General features: G+C 35.2%; 1 protein-coding gene across 3 annotated transcripts in view; it reads left to right on the forward strand.

Moving 5' to 3' along the window:
- The window catches only part of LOC131042458 (exocyst complex component SEC10b), a 180794-nt gene that overhangs the window by 104958 nt on the left and 53064 nt on the right, over positions 1-22772 (forward strand). For all 3 annotated transcript variants that reach the window (XM_059220492.1, XM_057975736.2, XM_057975738.2), the window contains 4 exons: positions 11339-11392; positions 11549-11677; positions 12282-12374; positions 12498-12644. In XM_059220492.1, the coding sequence (XP_059076475.1) occupies positions 11339-11392; positions 11549-11677; positions 12282-12374; positions 12498-12644 (423 nt within the window). The remainder of the gene's footprint in view (positions 1-11338; positions 11393-11548; positions 11678-12281; positions 12375-12497; positions 12645-22772) is intronic.

The raw sequence follows: 22772 nt of genomic DNA on the forward strand, positions 1-22772 counted from the left end.
GTGCTTTCTTGAGAATATCTGTTTCTTTCAAATTCTAAATGCACTTTTTCAACTATAAAGTTTCTTTCCAACTACCAAAGTCATTGTAATTTTTGAGCTCCGTGCAAGTGCACGTTTTGGAGCAGCTTTATGTTTGGTAGTTGGTAGTTATTAGTTACTTTATGGTTGGTGTTGATATTTTGTTTTCCATTTATAGGTATGGGCAGCCTTGTTTGAAGGGATGAATCTGGGCCACTTGTTTAAGTTTAATCTTGGCCATTCATCCATTTTGAAACTCTATATAAAGGAGTTGGTTTCTCCTTTATTTTTAGTAAGAAGTTAAAGATTGTTGCAAAAGCTCTAGCAAAATTTATACAGATTTTAATGGATGTTAAAGCTGTGTCATTTTACTGTGAGTGCATGGTCCTCTTCCCCACCCTTTTTAAATGTCTGCAAATGTATTTAATTTTCAGACAACTTGTTTAGATATATATTTGATAGAAATCTTGGTTCATACCATTAAGAAATAATTGATTGTTATTCCCTCTGTGTGGTTAGTTTGAGCCCAATTTTATGCTAAGTTCGGTTGTTAAATTTGAATGAATGGGTGTGAAAATCCAGCATTTATATTCAGCAACTTGAAAATTTAAAGTTCCTAGATGATTGCATCGGTTTTTACCTAGTTGTGCTCGTTTGTTGGCAAAGTAATTTCTGGTTATTTTAAGATTTCCGTCTATGTGTCTCAATATGTTGTCTTAGTTAAGTTAGCTAGCTGTCCTTATTACTCTCTATCCTTATTCGTTTTTTTCCCCTTTTTTTAACCTGCAAGTCAAAGCTAAAGCAACATCATGTTAAAGGTAAATCAGATGAAATCAAATTGTAAGATCTTAGGGAACTTGTGCGAAACCAATTCTGTCTAACCGTAAGTCCCCTTTGTGTTTCCAGCAAAATACATCAACTGTTGAGCTATTCTGCAGTCAAGACCTGACAATCGAAACCTTGAGGTCGCTCCCATTGATCAATGAAAACAGCATTAGGGATTTCCTTATCTCACGAGAGGATAGGATACTTAGCATTCTATTCTGTGTTGATTGGAGAGAGTTGTAGTTTCGCGATTTTAGCCACGTCTACAAATATGAGTGCTGGGAATAGAAATAATTCAATAGAATCTGGTAGGGCTTTTTTGTTGGTCAAATTGTTGTTAAAGTATTGTGTGCTATTGTGCTTTTATGAGCTGAATATTAGCTAACAATTATTGGATGCTTTTCAGTATTGGTGTTTGGTTGCTGTATCATTGAATGCAATAGCTCATAATGTCTAATGCATGGGTAGATTAAGTGAATTGAAGTGTTTTTATTGTTAATTGCATGGTTTGTGTTGTGAGTTGGAGTGAAGAGGGTCTTATAGCTTTTTATGTGGTTCCCCTCTTTTGTTTCAGTGATTTGTTTTTGTTGTTTAAACCTATTTTAGCTTTATCTATACATGCATTGCTCAATATTCGCCATTAATTGAATAATGCTAGTGTGGTAGTTGTTGTCTTTCAATCAAAAAGCATAAAACCCTCCCACCTTGAGTAGAAATGTGTGTTAATCTTTTTCCCTACATGAATTCAATAGGACAATCCTTTAGTTTTGTTTGTATGCATAAATTGTAAATAGAAAATACATATTGTTCAGATTAGGTTGGTTTTTGCTACAAGGAGCTTCCTTTTCTAATCTGAAGAACGGTGGCAATATGTGCATTGTTCTATTTTGCATTGCATTGAAATGTACAAACTAAAATGCTAACATGCCATGTCATGACCCCGGTTATAACACATTCATCATCACTATCCTAATTGAATAAATTAAGAAAATTGTTTTACTCCATAAGAATTCACAATTTTCGACTTCCTTAATTGAACTAAAGCAAACAAGGATGTGGAAAAAGCAAGAAGTTAACAAGAGCATGAAGGATGCATCGATTATAGGTTAACAGCAGTAATTAAGATAAGAGCAGCAATCTGATTGTTTGACCCCAGCAGTTGAGTATTATTTAAAAATGCAATTAAGTTGATAAACAAAGGGGTAACTTAAGGATGTGATTAAGTCAACAAAAGGACAGCGATTGAAGAGGCATGTCCATTGTCTAAGAAGCAACACACCAAGAGACGTCTCCTCTCATAAGGAAACTAACATATTTAATGGAGAAGACTTGATTGGGGAAGGCATCATGGGAGGAGATCAAAAGCATCCAATGACCTCATATCAGCGATCAGATCAGATCAGGATTATTATTATGTTACGGTGTTGTTTCTTGTGGTATGCATGGATAATTGTTTAATATATATGTATATATATCTGTTGTATGCAGCAATAGATGCATGAATCCTTATATACTAATTTAATATATATATATATATATATATATATATATATATATATATATATAACACCATGAATTTTAGACATAAGTAGTAATATGATATGCGCTCTTGGGCCTGGGGTAGAGGATCACTTTGGGGCATCCTATTGCAGCTTCCCCCTCAACCTCTACATTGATTGATTATTGGGATGAACTCGAGGGAATCTCAATCATAAGAGGGAGAAGAAGGATGGTATGATGAGGGGGAACGGCTGTATGACACCTCACTAGGTACACCACCTAATATGAGATGGTGAAAGGCCACATGAGGCCAAGAGGGGATGGTATATCCACTCTTGGGCCTAGGATAGAGGATCATTTTGGGCACCCTATCATGTCTCCTTATCCTAACCCACTATGGTTGAACTACATTAGTGAATTAGATATATTATATGACTAAAATAGTGTTCCAAACCTTAGTAGGGCCTCAACCAGAATCTCTCTTGTTCAACAATTTAAATTGGTAAACGATATCCCTAACTCTATTTCATTTCTTGCTTTACTTGGAATTGTGATTTTTGGGCAAAAACTAGGGCATTTACAAAAGTGGACATTACATGTCACCTAGAGAGATTATGGAGAGTACTTAGTGAAAATCCACAAAAAACTTAACAAACCTGGGCAAGCCTTTTATCTCATGAGTATACTGAGTTTGTGAGTAACATACAGGCTTTTTAATGTATGGTCACAAGAGGCACAATGTTTCAAAGGGTGTTACGACAAGAAACAATCTTAGATAAAGAATACAAGAGGTATGTGATAGAGAAAAATCAAGTAGTACTTGTTTCTGAGGAAGGGTGAGTCTCTAAACATTTCATTGTGGCTTTTGGCATTATGAGTTGACCAAAGTCTTAATCAACTAAGGGAACCACTAATTACCAATAATATATGCTGCTTAGGTATAAAGAATCTAAACCAATTAAGCTGATTGGAGACGAATTGATGAAGGGGGTTTGGTTTGTGAAGGATTGAGCATTACGACTTCAAAAAGTTGTGATTGCTAGTGGGGAGTTGTGTTTAAGGCTAAATTGTCAAAGGGAGTTTGGTGCCAAACTAGGTGTTGTAGTGTAGAATGGGATATATAATAGACAATGGGGATACACACACACACACAAATGCACACACACATATACTATATACACATGTATATGTATATGTACATCTATATCAATATGTATGTGTATGTACAACTATATGCATATGTTTATATACATCTATATTTATTTGTATGTACATCTATATGTAAATGGCATCCATGATCAAGTTCTTATAAAGACATCCATGAATTCTTACATGACAACATCAATCTTTTAATGAAGAATTCAAGGCAAAGGGGATTCATAAACAAGGTAGAACATTTCAATTCAGCATTCATTTTCAATTACAATCTAGTTTGTACAAAGGCAACCTACAAACTAAGTACAAAGTTCAAAAATATTAGACGTAGCCAATGACTTTTGCTACTGAAAGAGGCAGCACCCTTCATAGGGCATGACGTTCTGCAGGATATATAGCACTGTAACTGACGTGATCAGACCTTTGCTTCAGGTACACAATGTCGGGCCTTCGCCTTACTCCCTTGCATTTTTTCAATTGTAATCTGGAAACAATTTATAACACTCTCGGTTCCGAGCATAAAGAAATGTAGAGGAATTATGGCACAAAGAAGGCAGTTCCTCTCAAGATAGGGTAAACTGGCTCAAGGAAGCCAGCACCCTGCCTAGATGTGTAGGATGACACGAAGAAGGTCAATCCTCTCTAAGTATAAAGGCTCAAGGAAGCCATTGGGGGACGGCATGGCTCAAGGAAGCGAGCACCCTGCCTAGATGAGGAGCATGACACAAAGAAGGTCAATCCTCTCTAAGTATAAGAGCTCAAGGAAGCCAACAGGACAAATGACTCAAAGAAAGTCAATCCATTTCAGTTATATAGAATGGCTCACGGAAGCCAATCCATCTCAAGTTGGGTAATGGCTCAAAGAAAGCTAGTCCCCCCCAAGTTGGATAGAGATGGCTCAAGGAAGTCATCTCTCTGAAGATTGGGTTAATTGGCTCAAGGAAGCCAGCTCCCCTCAAGTGGACAGAATGGCTCAAGGAAGCCAGTCCATCTCAAGTTTGGGCAAAGGGCTCAAGGAAGCCAGTCCCTCCAAGTTGCAATGTATGCAATAGAAAATAAGTAGTAATCTCTCTAACATTTATCATTTTTTTAATTTATATGATTATATGTTTGTACTATTAATCTATATGTAGGCTCACCAAGGAAGGAGACGAGAGAGAGGGATATTGCTTGAGGACAAGCAAATTCAAGAGGAGGAGACTGTGATGTCCGCATCTAAACCATCAAAACATGATAATGCCCACTCTAAAATAGAATTTAATAATAATTAATAATACAATTAAAATATAAAAAATATATATATAACCAAATAAATGAATAAAATGAACTAAATAAAATCTTAATAATAATAATAAACAAGATTTAATATATAATTTATATTTATTAAATTAATTTCATATTCATCAAATAATAATATAAATTTAACAATATTATATTATTAACAAAACACAAAAAGTTCTCAACTCACCGGTTCTTTGAGCTTGATTGCTGCTGCTTCTAGCATATCAAATGGTAAACTTGTGGCAGATCAGGTCTGACGCATGTCAGAATGGTCTCCCTTGCAACAATATAAAGTCTTTCCAAACTCCTCTAAAAAGTGAAATACGAACCAGTCATTGAGCCACCTCACCTCTTCTCACCATTCACAGCCATATCATTTCCTATGCTTCCAATATAATAATCTGCAGAAATATTATATCCCACACAAGTAGTCATTTGATTGAACCGTCTAGGAAGTGATTATAGAACAAAGAAACAGTCTATCACGGCGACCAGCCAAAGGCTATGATTTGTCTCTAAAGGACTGCTTTAACCAGTACCGAGTGTAAAGTTTAAGGGATATTGGTGTCTACTAAATCTTCTATTCACTGCTTATGAAGGTAAAGATAACTAAGGTATCGATAAGTTTGGAATAAAGATAACAAATAATAATAATTGTGGAAGGGTGTGTTTCGAGTAATAAACCGATTTGTTTAAACATCTAAAGAATGTGACTATTCATTCAACAAAATATAAGATGGCAATCAAATCCCTTCCATCACATGATGGGATATCTCTATTTTCTTATTTCATCCTTTATGGATTCACTCTAGTGGAGGAGCAGACTCTTAGACTTTAAATGCTTGTTTACAAGTGTTACAAATCAGTTACAGCACTATTTGGAATTACTATAATCATAAGATATATCAGGGAAGCATTCATATGTGCAGGTCTTATAGGGTTGCTGTTCTAATCGAGTTTATTAGGCAAACATTTCATGCAGAACAAAGGTCTATTCAGACCGGTACAAGTATCATTACATAATGATTAAGATTATCATCATACTACAAGTGGCATAAACAATCCAATCCTTGTAAAGTATTTCCTCCGGTTTACAAGTAAAGATTTTAATCAAAAAGAAGTCTCTCTTATCGAATTTGGATAGCCCGTCGTGAGCAGTTGTTTTTGGCACATAGCACTTGCTTAGGGACACAATTATATTTCAAAGATTAAATATCCTCATTGATATTTTAATTCATCGATATTACTACTGCAATACTATTTCATCAGGAAAGAGTATTAAGAGCCACAGTTGAAGAGGATAGAAAGCAGTCACCCTCAATCATTATCGTGGGAAGGATTATTAAGATCGATCGCCAATGCTTATGGGCGTTTTAGGGAAGTCTAATAAATTAATTATAGATTAAGCAAGTTAGTACCAGTAACTAATAACAAATATTCTACTTAAGGCAGTGACTAGGATGATAAACAACTGTTCATGAGGAGATATGAGTAAGGGAAAGTCAGCATTGGACTTTGGCAGACTGGGTTCCAAATAATTTAAGTTAGCAATCAGGAATAGCCATGAGTGATTGAGAGGAGACTACCAACATAAATTACATGGCCACATTAGAAAATACTATCCAGATAAGTTCTATCTTCCGTATTTTTCTTAAAATTTTAAGTTAAATATCATAATAAAATGTCTTCAGTTTGGGTAAATTTTGTATTACAGTTCTCACCTTAAGTTGGAATTGTTGTTTCAGGATCAAATTAAGGAAAATTCCAAATGGGGACAATACAACATTCATACATTGTATCAATTAGATAGAGCGAGTGACATTGAAAGAATCAATATCTATATACATTTGTGTCCATACTATTGATTATATAATTCATAATCTAAATCTGTTATTATAATCTATAATAAGTTTAAAGATTTGAAGTAATTGTCTCTTATGAGCTAATAATCCTGGAAGGGATATTACAACTAGTTTCTTGACGAATTATGTTGGGGTCCCTTACTGTTTTGTATTTCTTTACTTTTGTTATCCTTTGTGGGGCCTTTCTAGGTTTCTCTTTCTAGAACTTTCTATCGCAAATTGTTGTAGCCTTTAGTTCCATTGACCTACATTTGGTCATGCACAAACATTAATATAATTTCTCTCTTTTTTTTCTAAGGTAAGTGCACATAAAGTTTTTTTTCTCAATAGAAAAAACAATATGAGGAGTTGATGTTGAATGTAAAACTGCCTGAGGTCACAAGTTAGACATTCCTCATCAATGACCATAAGTTGATACTAAGCTCATCATAGAATGTCGTTTTATATTTGGATCTAACAATTAATTCCTGTATTGAAATCTTCTTGAAAAAGACCCTCAAGTTTTCTAGTGAATGCCCTAAAGATCATATAGTTTTGACCCCACTTTATACCTTGACAAGTTAACTATCTCCAGTTGACTTATTGAAATATACCCCTTAAATTTTTTTGATTTTTACACAATTCACAATCAACACCAACACCCGTTAGGGCTAGATAATGAAAAATCAACACTGCTGAAAGTAACCCTTTCACTTTCTGATCACCGAGAGCTCAATGTGGGAGGGGTGAGAGCATACGGTGTCAAGGGGATCGTTAGCTCAATAAACTGCTGGAAATGATAACTCAAATACAATACCGGCTGGCAAGCCAACCCCTTCCGCTTGTCCAGCAGGTGTAAGAAACTTCTACAGCAGTATGGCGGTGCAACCAGCCAATTAGAAGATTGCAAAAACTGAAAGTAACATCAATCACTCGACCACTTATCCAGTGGGAGGACTAAAAATGAAATTACAATCAACACAACCACTTATTTAGCGGGAGGACAGTGTTACAATAGATAAGAAGGTGGCAAGCCAACCTCTTCCACTTACGCAGTGGGACTAAGAGCAACAATCCAAATAGATAGCTGTTAGTACTACTAATCAGCTTTACAATGCACAAAATGGATTTTTCAGAATTACTAGAATCACTGTCCAAAACTAGGCGGCAAAGCCAACCTCTTCCACTTATGCAATGGGACTAAGAGAAATCAAAATAAATTGCTGTTAGTACCACTAAACAACATTACAATATGATTCATAATGGATATTCAAGTGCTAATAACCAAACCAACAACCGCAACTCATTACCAAGACCCTTCTCACCACACCAATGAACTCACACACCTTAAAACCAACTTCAAACTCCAAAAACTAAATCTGATATAAATGAGCAGCAAGCTGAAAACGCAGATCACCAACATAAAATCCCCACAAAACACTTCTATCTCACTCCAAACACATCTGAACTAACTCCAAACTCACCCAAAAAGACCCAAGACATACAACAACTAAGGTAGAACTGAGAAAATGACACTAATAATTCATAATCAGCATAACACGCTAACCAAACACCTCCCAGCATAGGGCGTCTACAACAAAAAGTTCGATTTACAATATAAAATCCAATACTCCAAGATAATCAACAAAAACTTACAGGATGAATCACCTAAGGCATAGGAATTGAACTAGCAAACACCTAGAATGAATTGACACACACACAATGAGCTACAACGAAAACACGCTTCAGCTACACTGGAAAACAGCAACTTGGAAACACACTAACAACACTCCCAAAATCAGAAATCAATAAAAACTTCATCTTCGTTGATCCCAATCTGCTCCTCTGGATTTGAAACAGTCTCAGATTCAGCTAGGTGCTATCTCTCAAGCACGAAACTGAAAGCACTAGGAGGTATGCATCCCTCGAAGCAAGAGTTTGACAGTATTTCGACAGTAGTTCATTATCATAGCAATAATGGATACCAAAATGAGAGCCCAAGGCTTGTATTTATAACCTTTTGCAACCAAATTCAAATTCAAATGCTCTCCAAATGCACCCAAACCAAATGCCATTCCATTTCACCCACATTAGGCGTTGCATTTCATTTCATTTCCTTGCACAAGTTCGCCCAACTCACATTCACCCATAATCACCCTTTTATGATAAATATTAGTTTCATAAAATAAAGTGTAAAGTTGGCGCCCAACTATGACTTCCAAATACAAATATAACTAAGCCAATATACTTAGAAAATCGCCCCATTTGCCTTGAGTTATAATTTAATTATTAACACCATGTCGACCCCCACTTGAAGTTATATGCAAATTTCACCTAGGCCATGGAGAAAAATAAAATATTAAAAAAAATACTTCCTCTTCCAAATACTGAATACTGCCAAAATGAGTTGAGGCCAAGGGACTCGACAACTTTGCAGAAAATGGTCATTTGAGTAGAGCTGCATAACCCCTGCCAAAAATAGTACTTACTATAAATAGCATGCTACTAAAAATAGTAAGTGTTTCCAAAGTGATTTTTACCACATTCTAATCAGTTGCTGAACTAGTAAGTTCCAAAAAGGTTTTGAAAGATCCCAAATGGATCCTTTTGCTGTTGCTGCTGTAAATTCTTAATTAAACATACTATATTTTTGTAATTTTTCGGTGATCTTATAGAATAGACAGAAGTTGCAGAAAGAGATTGTTTCTTTTTGGGTTTTGATGTTATAAGTAAAGTAATTGATAAATAGCAACAACTGTGAAATAAAACAGTAAACAATGTTCATATGTAAGAACACTTAAGCAATCTGAAAATACTGCAAATCATACCAGGCAAATAACCTAGTTTTGTATTCAGCAAGAATCCATACATTTATTTGGAGCTGTTCTCAATCTGGATTGATGTCAGATGGAGGAATATTACTGGCAATGAACAAGGAAGACCAAATAAGCTGAATACAACCCTTCAAGCCAACATACAAACAAGGTGTGGTTGCAAAGGAGGCATGGAAGCTGTTGCAAATCATGTGCCAGCTGAAATATACTAGCCTCCCTGTTGAAACCCCCAATATGCACGCTGAATCTTCAGGACAAGAAGATGTGTCTTCTACCTCTGACAATCTCTGTGCAATCCTGGATAAATCCACTGTCAACTCCTACTGAGTGCTACGACCTAGCAAGCTCAGACCTGGGGTTTGCATCCCAGACCAAAATCACTCTTCCAGAGCAATTCCCAAATTTGCAAGTTTCAAAATGATCAAAGATGCTATCAATTAGGTTTTCATCTCCTTATAACTCCTTCCCCTTTGTAAGTCGAACCCTAAAAAATAATAAAGATTGCTCTTTATAATTAAAGTGACACTTTCCCAATTATGGCGTCAAACTATAGAAAAATATCACTTTATTGCGAATAAATAGCTTCAAGCATCCAAAAAGACTCTGAGAGGTGAGAATCATGTAGCAAAGCTCAAGACCTTTCCAATGAGCTATAACACATAGGCATATCAAACCAGATGAAGCAAAAAACCCCTTATTACTCCAAAATGGCTATATACATAGCCTTATTTTAATTTATTTAATCGCTAACTTAGGAAATATTTCCATAGATCCAATAATAGCCCAAAATAACCAACCAAACATGAATCTGACTTTGTCACCTGTTTGTGACTGATGCTGGACAAGATGGTCCAACTGGCAGTCCCATCCCTAAAATCTAGGGAAACTTGGAAACACACCCAATCTTCTTGAAACTGAAACCATGGTATGGTCCCGTGGAACCTCAAATATGGAAACTGCCACAACCTCCTAAAAAGTAGGGAATCTCCCTAAAATCAAGGAACTGCTCCCAACGGCCCACAAATTGCCTGAAACTCCAACTCCGGATATTGAATACCCTGTGTGAGTCTCTATCCACCACTGCCAGCCTATGAGACCCCCATAATAGGCTAACTCACATGTCTCTACTAGACAAACTAAAGAGGGGACATGACATGTTTTCAGATTGCTTTGCATGTTATACCAATGCAGAGCTCTCAAAAAACCCAGAGAACTCAGCTGCTTCTGCCTCCACTTACTAAAAATAGTAAGTCAGTCAAACTCCATTACTTGCTATGCATGTACCATCATTGCGAAGCTTTCTAAAAACCCAGAAGGATTCTAGAACCCAAACTGACAAACTCCAACATGCAAGCCTTAAAAAATGCGGAAACATCCTCCCAGAGGTAGGAAACCCTAATTTCTGCTTCCGACTAGCCTACGGGTCTCTGGAATAGGCTAACGGTCAGCTAAGCTGATTACTGTTGAGAAGGGGACATTACACTTATCTAGACCCGGTTTCACTTCTTTATAAAATATAGTAATTAAGTGCTGGATTAGGAGGCAGGAGCAACCTAAGGAATTACTAAATACTCTGCCTTTATTGATAGTGTACATTGCAAATTAATGCCCTTTCATCTATATCTTGATTGCTTAAACACTGAGATCAGACTTTATTGTGATCTTGTGCTGTAACGTTTTTCTTGTAATGCAATTTTTGATAATGGTGATAATTGTAATGACTATGTTCTTAAATCTCTATTACATATGTTAAGGAATTAATAAGAGGCAGGTTATAATGCTTGAGAAATTACTTACTGGAAATCTTCATATATTTTCACTTTTGCATATTTTGCATCATGGAAACCCTAATCCGAGAACCTTTGTTGGAATGAGTTGATACAGCCTGCTGCTCTTGCAAACAATGTCAAAGCAGTCTTTACTTGCCTACTTGATCAAGTGAGTTTTGTATAATACATTCATACATGTACTTTGCGTTTGTGGTTATCATACTTTGTTCAATAGAACATGCGGAGTTACCATTATAAAGGTTTTGTAAAAGGAAATGCTAAGGATGTATAAAACAGAGATATAATCAGACCCATTGTTTTACAGGTCAGCCAATATACAACAGAAGGATTGGAAAGAACTAGAGAGGCTCTTAATGATGCTGCAGCTTTAAGGGAGCGATTTGTTATTGGTACAAGTGTTAGCAGAAGAGTGGCTGCAGCTGCTGCTTCTGCTGTGAGTTGCAGATTTCAATCATTTTTTTGTATAATTTGTTACATTTTCTTAATAGTTTGCATTCAATCTATATAGGTTTGAGAATTTTGGATGTAAGAAATTTCACACTAGATAGGGGGTATATTGCCTTTGACATCTTGTGGCACTTGGAATATGCATTCTGTCTGCCTATTTTTTGCTTGCAAATTTGCAATAATTTCTGGCATCGTTTTTTTTTCCTTTTTCTTTAATCACCTATTTAATCATTAACTTTGTTAGAGAGGCTACTTGAACGAAAGGCTTCTGGTTTTTCCCACAATTGTCTTTGTTCTGAAGAAGTTAGATTAGTTGAGATTATGCTGAAAATTTCTGGAATATCATATACTACAATGGCTCTAACATAGATTTCTCTTAGTGAGTTTGTTGCTAGTGGCTTTATTGGGGCGTATGAATCAGAGTTTGAAAATTGGAAGTGATATTGGTAAAAATAATGAGTCTCAACAGTTAGCATGTTTTCACTTTCCTCATTATATAAGGTATTGATAAAAAATATTTTATGCTGGGTCACAGGGAATTAGAAGTTATCAAAAGTTTTGATCTTATTCTTTATGTTGACTCTCTCTAGGCAGAAGCTGCTGCAGCAGCAGGTGAAAGCAGTTTCAGAGCTTTCATGGTTTCTGTGCAACGTGCCACCAGCAACGTAGCTCTGGTTCAGCAAGTGGGTTATGCATATTATAATGCAGAATATACTAGTTAATATCTAAATGTTTCAATCCTTTCTATATTAGCTTGGAAATATTTAATTAGTAATTAACTAATTCAATATTTTCAATGTTTGCAGCACTTTGGAAACACTATTACAAGATTGTTATTACCTGTTGATGGTGCTCATGCAGCTTGTTGTGAAGAAATGACAACAGCTATGTCATGCGCTGAGAGTGCGGCTTTAAAAGGACTTCAACAATGTATTGACACGGTTATGGCAGAGGTTTGTAATAACTCTGGTTGTATGCTCCTGACTTCATTAGAATGCTACTAGAAGATTGCTTTCTTTTGTGTTCATTGTTGTTCTATAATTGAAAATATTTAAAAATTGTTATCAGTTACATGCAAAAAAGTGTCTAATCTAGGCGGACTTGAGGCAAAGCTTCAGCAAGAGAGGAGTTAGATTTCTTGTACAAAATACTATTTTTAAAACAGTCAATTTCAGTCATGAAAGCAATAACAAATCTCTTTTCCTATACACTGACATATCCTGTATGAATTAATGGTTTAATCAAGTAGCATAAGAAGTAGATCCTATCCTATCCAATGGCAAGGAAATAGTCTCAGTCTGTTCATATTTATGGCTGTTAGGAGATCAGTTTGTTGCTGTCGCTAATTCACTCTACTCACAGGACAAAAATGCCACAAAAGGGATGATCTGATCACAGTTGGTACAGGATGAAACTAATTTACTTCTTTGCTGGATTTACTTATTGTATCTTTTAACTCAATTGTTAAACAAATAAGGATTATTGATAGCTATTTTAGTTACTTTGATTGCTACTATTGTCTTGTTATACTTTGGAGATACCACACAAGTAACTGTTAGAATTTTGGCTAATTATGTGCGTAGGATAAATTAAAACCTAAGCTGCAGAAACCTGTATTTGGATGTGGTCTCCAAAATAGACATACTTTTAGAAATGCAAGCCACTAAACCCTTTTTGAATATGACAATGGTAAAGGGAACAACTAATTGAATAATCAGACTTAGAAATGTATAATCAGACTTAATACAGAAGAGATGACATTTATTAAGATCATATGAAGACTATTTTACACATAAATGTATATTTAATCATAATGTAGATCATACCATCGAAATTAATATGAATACTCAGATTGCTGATAAAATGATCTGTATATCTCTGTCTGAAGGGTATGTGATTGTTTCCCTTGCTGAAAATGCTGATACTTCGATGTCCTTGCCTTGCTTGGAATTGTCCTTTAATACTTATCTATCGGTGGAGGAGAGGTGTCTCTTCCACATGGTACCTATTAGTAATGGTATTGACCCTTGGTTCAACGCATCCTTTCACCATAACTAATCCATCCTTAACTAATGCTAACCAATGCTATCTCATCGAACTGGATATGATTATCGATCACACATTTAGGCACTTGCACAATATTATCGATCAAACACTACTATCAAATATCGTCTTCTATGTTCCCGTCCTTGAAGGTAGACGATGCAATGTCTCCATTTGTTGATTAGGTTGTCACAAGGGACTATTAGATAATGTGATCACTGTAGGGGACATACATATCCACAGACACGGAAAGGGAGATCAACTTCTCAAAAACTTCATAGTTCTAAAAAACAACGATTTTGCCAAAAATTGTCAAAAGCAGCAACACGTTAAATTTTTTTGCAAAACACCATTCTCCCGAGAAACCCTAGGTGCAACCCAAAACAAGCTGCAAGAAACCACAATTTTGTAGAAAAAAATTGCCAAACCCTTGATGCAATGCTGAAATCACACATGATTTTGTGAAAAAATCGGCAAAAACATTTGTTTTATAAAAAAATGGTAAAATCCCATGATCAGGATTTTTTGGAAAAAATCATTCAAAAACCTCCCTGATTTCTATGTCATGCAAAAACTTCTGAGAAAAAAAAAACCAAAAACCAAAAATACAACATCCTTCATGATTTTTTGTGGAAAATAATTAGAAAACCCTCTGGTAAAGAAAGAACCCATGAACAAAAAGATGACCAATAGACCCTTAATTGCATGGTAAAACACAAATACGTTGCGCAGAACAAACCTTGGCGCGATTAGAACCTTTGCGGAAAAACACAACCCGATGCAAAAGAAATAGAAGATTTGATGCGGAAAATTTAGAACCTGCATGGAATCAGAACCAGACCCATCGGTAGTGAAAAAAGTAGAAAAAAATGGGTCATCATGAGCTAAAAACCACAAAGATTTGTAGATACTGTTGTCCTCATTTTTGTTTTCAAAAATGAAGGACCATTACATAAATTTTTTGTGAAAAAATGAAAATTTTTACTCTATGGCACTCTTCCCGAGGCAAAATTTTGACTTATCCTTGGACTGGCTTAATCCTTAGTCCATCCTCGAATTACGTTTTGAATTTCGTCGAATTCTGGGTTCGTTTGCTATGTCTTTCCTTCAATTTCGGGTTTTAAAACCCTGACTGCAGGTGGAGAATTTTCTTCAAACTGCAAGTTTTAATGATAGTCATTGTTTTGGTCTTTGTAGGGGAATTTTTGGCTTATTACATGTGCATTTTTATTCAAAGATGAATACTTGTAATTTGTTTTAAATTTCCCTTTTATTGTTTTTATCTTTTTTATTGTTTTTAGTCTTGTTTAGTTAAAATAGGGATTTTTTTGGCTAAATTACAAGTAAACTTGCAGTTTGGTCTAAAAACCCCTACTTTAATGGTTTTTACATGTAATAGGGATTTTAAATCCCCATTACATATGTGCAAGCAAGTATAACTTGTTGTAGGGATTTTATTTCCCTTTTACAAATATTTAAAACTTGCATTTCTTTCCAAAAAATCCGATTTTGCCTTGTAAATGAAAAAGTGACAAATTAAACTTGCTATTTGTTCCCAAAAACCCGATTTTGCTTATAAAGTGAAAAAGTGACAATTTAAAACTTGCACTTTGGTCTAAAAAACCCGATTTTGCTTATAAAGTGCATTTTTGACATTTTAAACTTGCTATTTGGCCAAAAAATTCCGATTTTGCCCAACATGTTGAAAAAGTGAAATTTTAAATTTGTTATATCTTCTAAAAACCCCGATTTTCATTGTTTCAATGCATTTCGAACTTGTTATTGGTTCCACAAAACTCGAATTGCAAGGAAAAACGTTTTTTTGAGGATTCTAGGCAAATTTTTGTGGAGATTTTTTGGGAGATAGAAGGCGTTTTGGATTCCTCCCTATTTTCATGCATTTTCAAACACCTTTCACGCCACATGGAGGTTAAGATTGCTGGTTTTTAGCTTTATAACAACAACCACGTTTTTTCAAAAAACCACTTTTTTTGCCATTTGGAATGCCACGAATCAGCAATGTTATGAATCGTTTTGGCTTTGTATGCTAAGGCGTTGAGGTTAGAAAGAGTCTTGGCCATTTTCCATGCCATTTCTCATGCATTTGCTGCCGTGTTTTTCAGTTTTGGGCATTTTTTTCAAAAACGTGGCTAGGGTTTTGGAATGCGGTTAATTTCTTTTTAAGAGTTCTCTTTCCTTATTTCAAAGATTAATCATCTTGTTGAAGAGGCATTTTCAGATTGGAGAAAGGTAAGATTTCTTTTCTTCTTGTTTCTTTTTTCTTGTTTTCTTGTTTTTCCTTTCTAGTTGTAAATTTGTAAATGGTTGGTTCTTCCCCAAAAATCGGTTTTTGTGAGAGAGATTTTCCCTTGATATGCAATTTTTGAATTGGATTGTTCTTCCCCATTTTCCCTCTTTACTTGTATTCGGGATTTTAAATCCCGATTACAAGTTGGGTGAAAATAATTGTTTTTCCCTTACGGATAAAAGATTTAACCATCTTTTGTTTAAATTCTAAGTTTCAAAGATGAAAAATACCCATTCTTTCAATTTCGGGTTTTTAGAACCGGATTACATGTTGAAAGTTCTTCCCATTTTCTTGAAGATGATCTTCCCAAAATCTTTTCATATTCATTTCTATCATCCGTACATACCATTTCATCTATTCATTTCACACCTTCATTCATTTTCCCCATTTAAAAGTCTACCTACAGTTAGCCATCCAGAACCCGAAAGTGGTCCAAAATGCACTCAAAAAACACTTGTAAATGAGTTTTAAAGGTCCAATTACAAGTACAAACTTGTGTTTACCCATTACAAATATGAAGTTGCATGTTTGTTCTCCACAATTGCAAGTTAATGCTCTTGTTTTCCCCACACATGTAATGCAACTTCCAAAACCTGAAATTCACTTGTGAGCCCATTTTTGCATCGATTTATCTCTTCCCTTGTCGGTCCGGTTTGCACACACGATCTACCAAATCAATGGATTAAGGAATGGGCCTTATTTTGCAAGAAGATTTCAAGAATGAAGGATGATACAAAGAAGAGATACAACAACAATTCATGGTTGAGAGCACAGAATGCTTTCAAGACAAATATGGTCATGACATGGAAAGAGGAAGGCAGCCCTTTCCCTCTTGAAAAGCTAGTACTACCCCAAGCAAGAAGATAAGGTTGAAGTTCGTTGGACAAGGACACAAAGATCATTAAGGTTGCAAATTCTCGTTCCAGTTCAAGATGCCTTCACTGATCCAGAATACTTCAAGTTCTAGCATCCTGAAGCGACATGAAGATCATCACAGACAAAGGATGATGCAGTTAGAGTCGTGTCTTTAGACACATGGAATAGTTTTAGTTATGCATTTTGTAATTTTGTTTTGACAAGTTACATGTAAAAGTGTTTTTTGTAAAATGCAAGTTAACACATTACTTGCACTTTTGTAATTACATGTAAGACAACTACAAGTTGTGTTCAGTTAGGACTGTAGTTGGAAGAAGTCTTTGTTATTTATTGAAGTCTTAGTTAGTTATTGAGTAAGTCTTGGTGGTTGAGAGAATTTCTCAAGTTAGCTGGGATCCTCCCACCTTTTTCTCATGACTTCTCTCCTATAAATACTTGAGGGAGTCTATTGTAATTTTTATCGTTTGGGAAAGCAAGCAAAAACTTTGCCAAATTTACAGCAAGAAGTCTTTGAGCTTATGTATGTAAATTGAAGGTTTTGAAGAATAATAAAGAAGGATCACTCAAGTTTTGAGTCTTTGAGCTACATGTTTGAGTTTGAATCTTTTTATTTCTTCTATACAAAGTGTTTCTAAAGGAGCTTAGTCCAATCTGATTTGAAGTCTTTGAGCTGCAAGTAGAGAAGATTAATTAAAATAGGAAAATCTCTAGAAGGAGCAGCAAGTCTTTGAGCTTGCGTCTATTCTTGAGGAAAAATTACTGTTTGATAAGAAATAGCAGCAAGTCTTTGAGCTTGCATTAGTTCTTGTCTTTGTGTTGAAAGAATAGATTATTCCAGTCTTTGAGCTGTTATCTTTTATTTGTTGTAAAATTTAGTATAGAAAAGGGTAGATAGGACTTTACATAATCAAGTCTTTGAGCTTGATATTGTTGTCCTGTCCCGAAGGAAGTGACGGAAGTCTTTGCGCTTTCAGGAAACTTCATTTCCTTTCTCTCATTTCACTTGAAAGTGGTTATTGCTGTTCATATTCAATCGCTATCATTTTCTGTGAAGAGAAAAGGATATTGTCTTTCTTGAAAAAAGAAGAAAGATTGCTGTCCCATCTTATTTTATTTTCAAAGTTGTAGTTAGATAGGGGGAGCCTTCCCTTAATTAGGAGAGTTTTTACTCGTGTGCTGTGGTTGAAACCACAATTTTGTATATTTCCCCAAGTGTACAAAATTTTCAACCAACAGATACGTCGTGCCTTGCCGTGGAATAAAACAAAGACATCGTATAACACAGGAAAAAGCCCTCGCATATACCAGATAGAAACATCTTGGCATGAGCCCCACGATTCCGCAACTGGGAAAATACTAGTCGCGACTGTTGCAAACAAAATCGCCCACGTTTTTACTCTCAAAAACACTTCAAGAAATGCCTTAAAAAATCTTCAATAAAACTCTTGTTTGCTTTTGCAAAAAACAATCGATGAAAAACCCCTCTAAAAATTTGTCACAAAAAATTCACAAGAAAATTCCACACTTTTATTTAAAAAATCGTCAAAACTTCTAAAAAACTTTTTAGGTAACAACATACAACGAAATCGTAAAAAACTTTTGGAAAACGTAAATACACACAAATTAAAAAAAAAATCGTCAAAAAGACTTAACCTGCTCTGATACCATGAAATGATAATTCGATTTGTAATTGATTAAGGAGAGGAATACTCCTTATATAGAAAATTACAAGACGATCTTTCCATAACGGAAACAATCGAGAATAGAAACACAAAAGACAGAAAGGTAACTTCCTAAACCTAACTAAAGACCAGAGACAAATGAAAGTTTTTAAATACTAACTAAATGACTAAGATGACCATTATATCAATATTACAATATTAGTTTAATACTTCCTATACCTTTGAAAATTGAAAATTATAGCTAACAAATTTGCATTGAACAAAACCAATGTTAATAGCCCATTGGTTAAACAGAACACAACTACTTTCTCAATCAGCAAAGGAGACTTAAATACAAGAGACCCTAGGTTCTTCAATTCAGCATTAGCTATGAAGATTTATTGGAGATTATAAATGAATCCATTGCTTCAATTGGCAAGAATTTGAAATGAAAAATGACATCAACATCTGCAAAATATGTAAAGTATTCAGCATATTTAGACATATCAACAAAAAAATCACATCGTTCCAATATTATCTCAACTAGCAACTAGGAAGTGGGAAATGAAATCAACTTGTGGACATTTAGTTGCAAAATTTATTTTTGGGATTGATTAGGCAAACCAAAAGGTAAAGAGTTTTTCAATTGATCAGAAAAAAATGGAAAATTAAAATAATGCATAAAATAGAGAAAAAATGTAGTTTTCATTTGATTAGAAATAAATTTCATAGAGATAGAAGGTGGAACAAAATAGAAGTGTAAGACATGAAATATGAATTTTGCTCATTGATTTTGAAATTGTTGATTAGAATGCATGGTACATTACTACATAGTTTTTGAAACCAAAATCAACGTACTTTATTGAACGAATAACAAGCCTTTATAGGCAATTGCAAGGCGGTTGTCTAAACTGGGACTAACTGTTAAACTAACTCTAAAAAGAGAAACAGTCAATTCTAACACGAAGTTTCAAAAAAAATAACATCCAATCTTAAAATATAACAACCAACTATAGAACTCTCTAAAAATATAACTGAATGACCATTAATAAACACACAACTAAAAATAACAATTAAATATTCTAATACCCTCCCTTAGTGGTCATTCTATCAACTACCCAACCGATGACAAAATTTTCTTATCAAAAAGCATAGAAGGCGGACTCCTCTTTAGAATGCTCTGCGATATGAGTTTGCTCCTGCTCCTGAGATCCTCCTTGGTTGGACTTTTAATCAGCCAACCTCTTTCTATAGAACCTCTTGATATGTCCAAGTCTAGCACAATAGTGACAAGTGATCTTCTTCTTGAACCCCTCCTCAGGGTTGCGTTGTCCTTTCTGCTAAGTGGACTCGCCTTTGCCTTTGTCCTTGGCAGTAAACGCTTATTCCACATTGGCCATTTCAACGTTGCTACCAAACTTTTGTCTCTACTTGGCTTGCTGCAATAGCATATTGCCCAACTCATCAAACTTGAAATCAACATTAGTGGAGGTAATGTTGAGCGTCTCAATAAAGTGTTCGTCTGATTTGGGCAGGCTCTTCAGTGTGATCATGACCATATCCTCTTCATCTTGCAACCAATAGCCTCCAACTGGTCACAATATCCTTGATCTTTGTAAGATGTTCCTGTAGTGACATCTTCTCATCCATCATAATTGAGAACAACGTGTTCTTCAGAAAGAACTCTCGGGTCTTGTTGGATGTCTCATGAAGATTCTTCAAGTGATCCCAAATCTCATTAGCTTTCTTGCCTGATGGCACTTCGGGAAGCATCTCATCAGTGACTGATAACTTCAACAACATATTTACTTCTTGGTATGCTCATCAAACTTGGTTTGATCGTTACCTACCATTGCAAGATGAGTTTCTTTACCTAGAACAATCTGGTCAAGGCATTAGTAATAAAAAATATAAAGCATCAACTGCTTCCAGGTATTGTAGTTCTTGCCATTGAAGCATTGACTACCTTCCAACATGATGTTGGTCAACAACACAATCCCTCCCATTTTCTTATGCATGAAAAATGAGGCAAATTCGAGCTTCAAAAAAGGCTGATTTTTCTGTCAAAAACTAGGCAAAAACCTTCAGCAACAACTAGCACAAATATCGAAAAATCTAATTTTTGGGTCAAAATCAGCGAAAGCAATCTGGCACGAATCCCAAGACAAAACATCATTCATTGTGAGGAAAACAATGATAAAACTCTTCAACGTGAATCTGGCACAAAACCCAAGAATGCCAAAATCTTCTATTTTTTTTTTAAAACCAGGTACACAACCCTTGATCAGAAACCAAACCTTGCCCACACAAAATAGAAACCCTTGTCACACGAGTTTGAACAAGTCCGACATTTAGCAATGGCGGCCAAAAAGAAAACACAAACCGAAACCCTTTCTTGCGTGTCTAGCAGCAATAAAAAACCCCTACCGAGCGCAAAAAACAGAAGGTTGAAGTCTAAGAAACAAAGACAAACAAACGCACAAAAAATCCCATCAGTCTCGTCACTAACGCAAAAAATCTATTAGAATTTAATATTGATTATTTATTATTAACTAGGTTGCTGGTTCGGGTTTGGGCACTAGTTTGGGTTCGAAGAACCGGTACACTAGTACGGCAAAATTTTGAAATGGGGTTTGGGTTCGTTTGGGTTCATTAGTATAGAAACATATATATATATATATATATATATATATATATATATATATATATATATATATATATATATATATATATATATATATATATATTAATATTTATGCAGCCTATAAGCATGAATTAAGATTCGCATGTCACATAGCATCATATATGATATAAACAACGAAACAAACATAAATTTGTAATCATAGCATCATGATCATACCATAGTTGATAATAGCATCATATACATCAAGTTTAATATCAAAATGACAAAATATTCAAGTATCATTGTTTCAACTTTCAACAATTTAAACTTAAAGTTTAATCATCAAATGGATTCTCTAAATTTCTAATTCATCATCCTCATTCTCCTTTTCATCCTCCTCATCATTGACATTGACGTTAGATGTGCCAATGCCATTTGCACTTGCACTATAAGTTTGCTCACTATCTGAGTCATCAAGTGTTAATGTAACAAGCTGAGAAGCGGGAGCATCCAAATTAGTATTCTCTAGCTCTATATCCCACATCTTCGTTTCCCCTTGGGTGTAGTCACGTTGTTTGTGTGAAAGAAGACGTAGGTTGGAATGCACATATACTAAATTCTCCACTCTTTTTGATAGCAACCTATTGCGCTTTACTGAGTGGATGAAAGAGTACGTTCTCCAATTTCTTTATGAAGCAGATGAACTAGCAACCTATGAAGACAAAGCAAACAATTAAAGTTATACATTTATAAAATTAAAATAAAAAATTACTAGCAACCTATGAAGACAAAGTAAACTATAAATAAACTTGTGATAAATTTAATTAATTAAACTTGTGATAAAATTTTGATAGCAAGGGGTTGTAGGTGTTGGAAGCATGCGCCATGGAAGTACCACCAACTATGAGCATCCTTCTTGGATCTATGACAAAGAGCATCGACACTTAGACCATTCCCATTTGTAACAATATCTCGCAAATCATCATTAGGATATAGTCTAAGGAATGCTGCCTTGTACCCATCATATACTTCTAGATCTCTCCATGGTGGAATCCTTTCTGGTTTATCAAGAAATTGATTGCTATACTACTTTGGTGTCAAGGCATAGGCAAGAAGATGCAAAGGAGTGGTCATCATATTCCACCTTTCTACAACAATTGCTTCCACTTCTTTTAAGAATTTCTCATTGGGGTCTTTCTCTCTTGCATTTATAATGCACTTTATTTTTTCAAGCATTGAGTCAATGCCATCATAAATATCACCAATGCAAGACCTATCCATGTCGGTATAGCGAATCATGCTCATAATGGGCTCAGTGATGCTAAGGAGATATGTCACAAGATCCCACCATTTCTCATCCAATATTCGGTCCCTAATTTTTGCTACCCTCTCACTACTACTTTGCTTCCATATAGCCCAATTGGTGCTGATCACCATATTGCATAGTGCCACTCCAACTTTCACAAGTTGTCTCAAGACGATTGTGTTTGATGCAAAACGGGTCTCAGCAACCTATAACACAAATTAATGCCAAAATGATTAAAAAATAAAGGCAAACTTTAAAGAAGAA

The sequence above is a fragment of the Cryptomeria japonica genome, chromosome 1, assembly GCF_030272615.1.
Source record: "Cryptomeria japonica chromosome 1, Sugi_1.0, whole genome shotgun sequence".
Classification (NCBI taxonomy): Eukaryota; Viridiplantae; Streptophyta; class Pinopsida; order Cupressales; family Cupressaceae; genus Cryptomeria; species Cryptomeria japonica.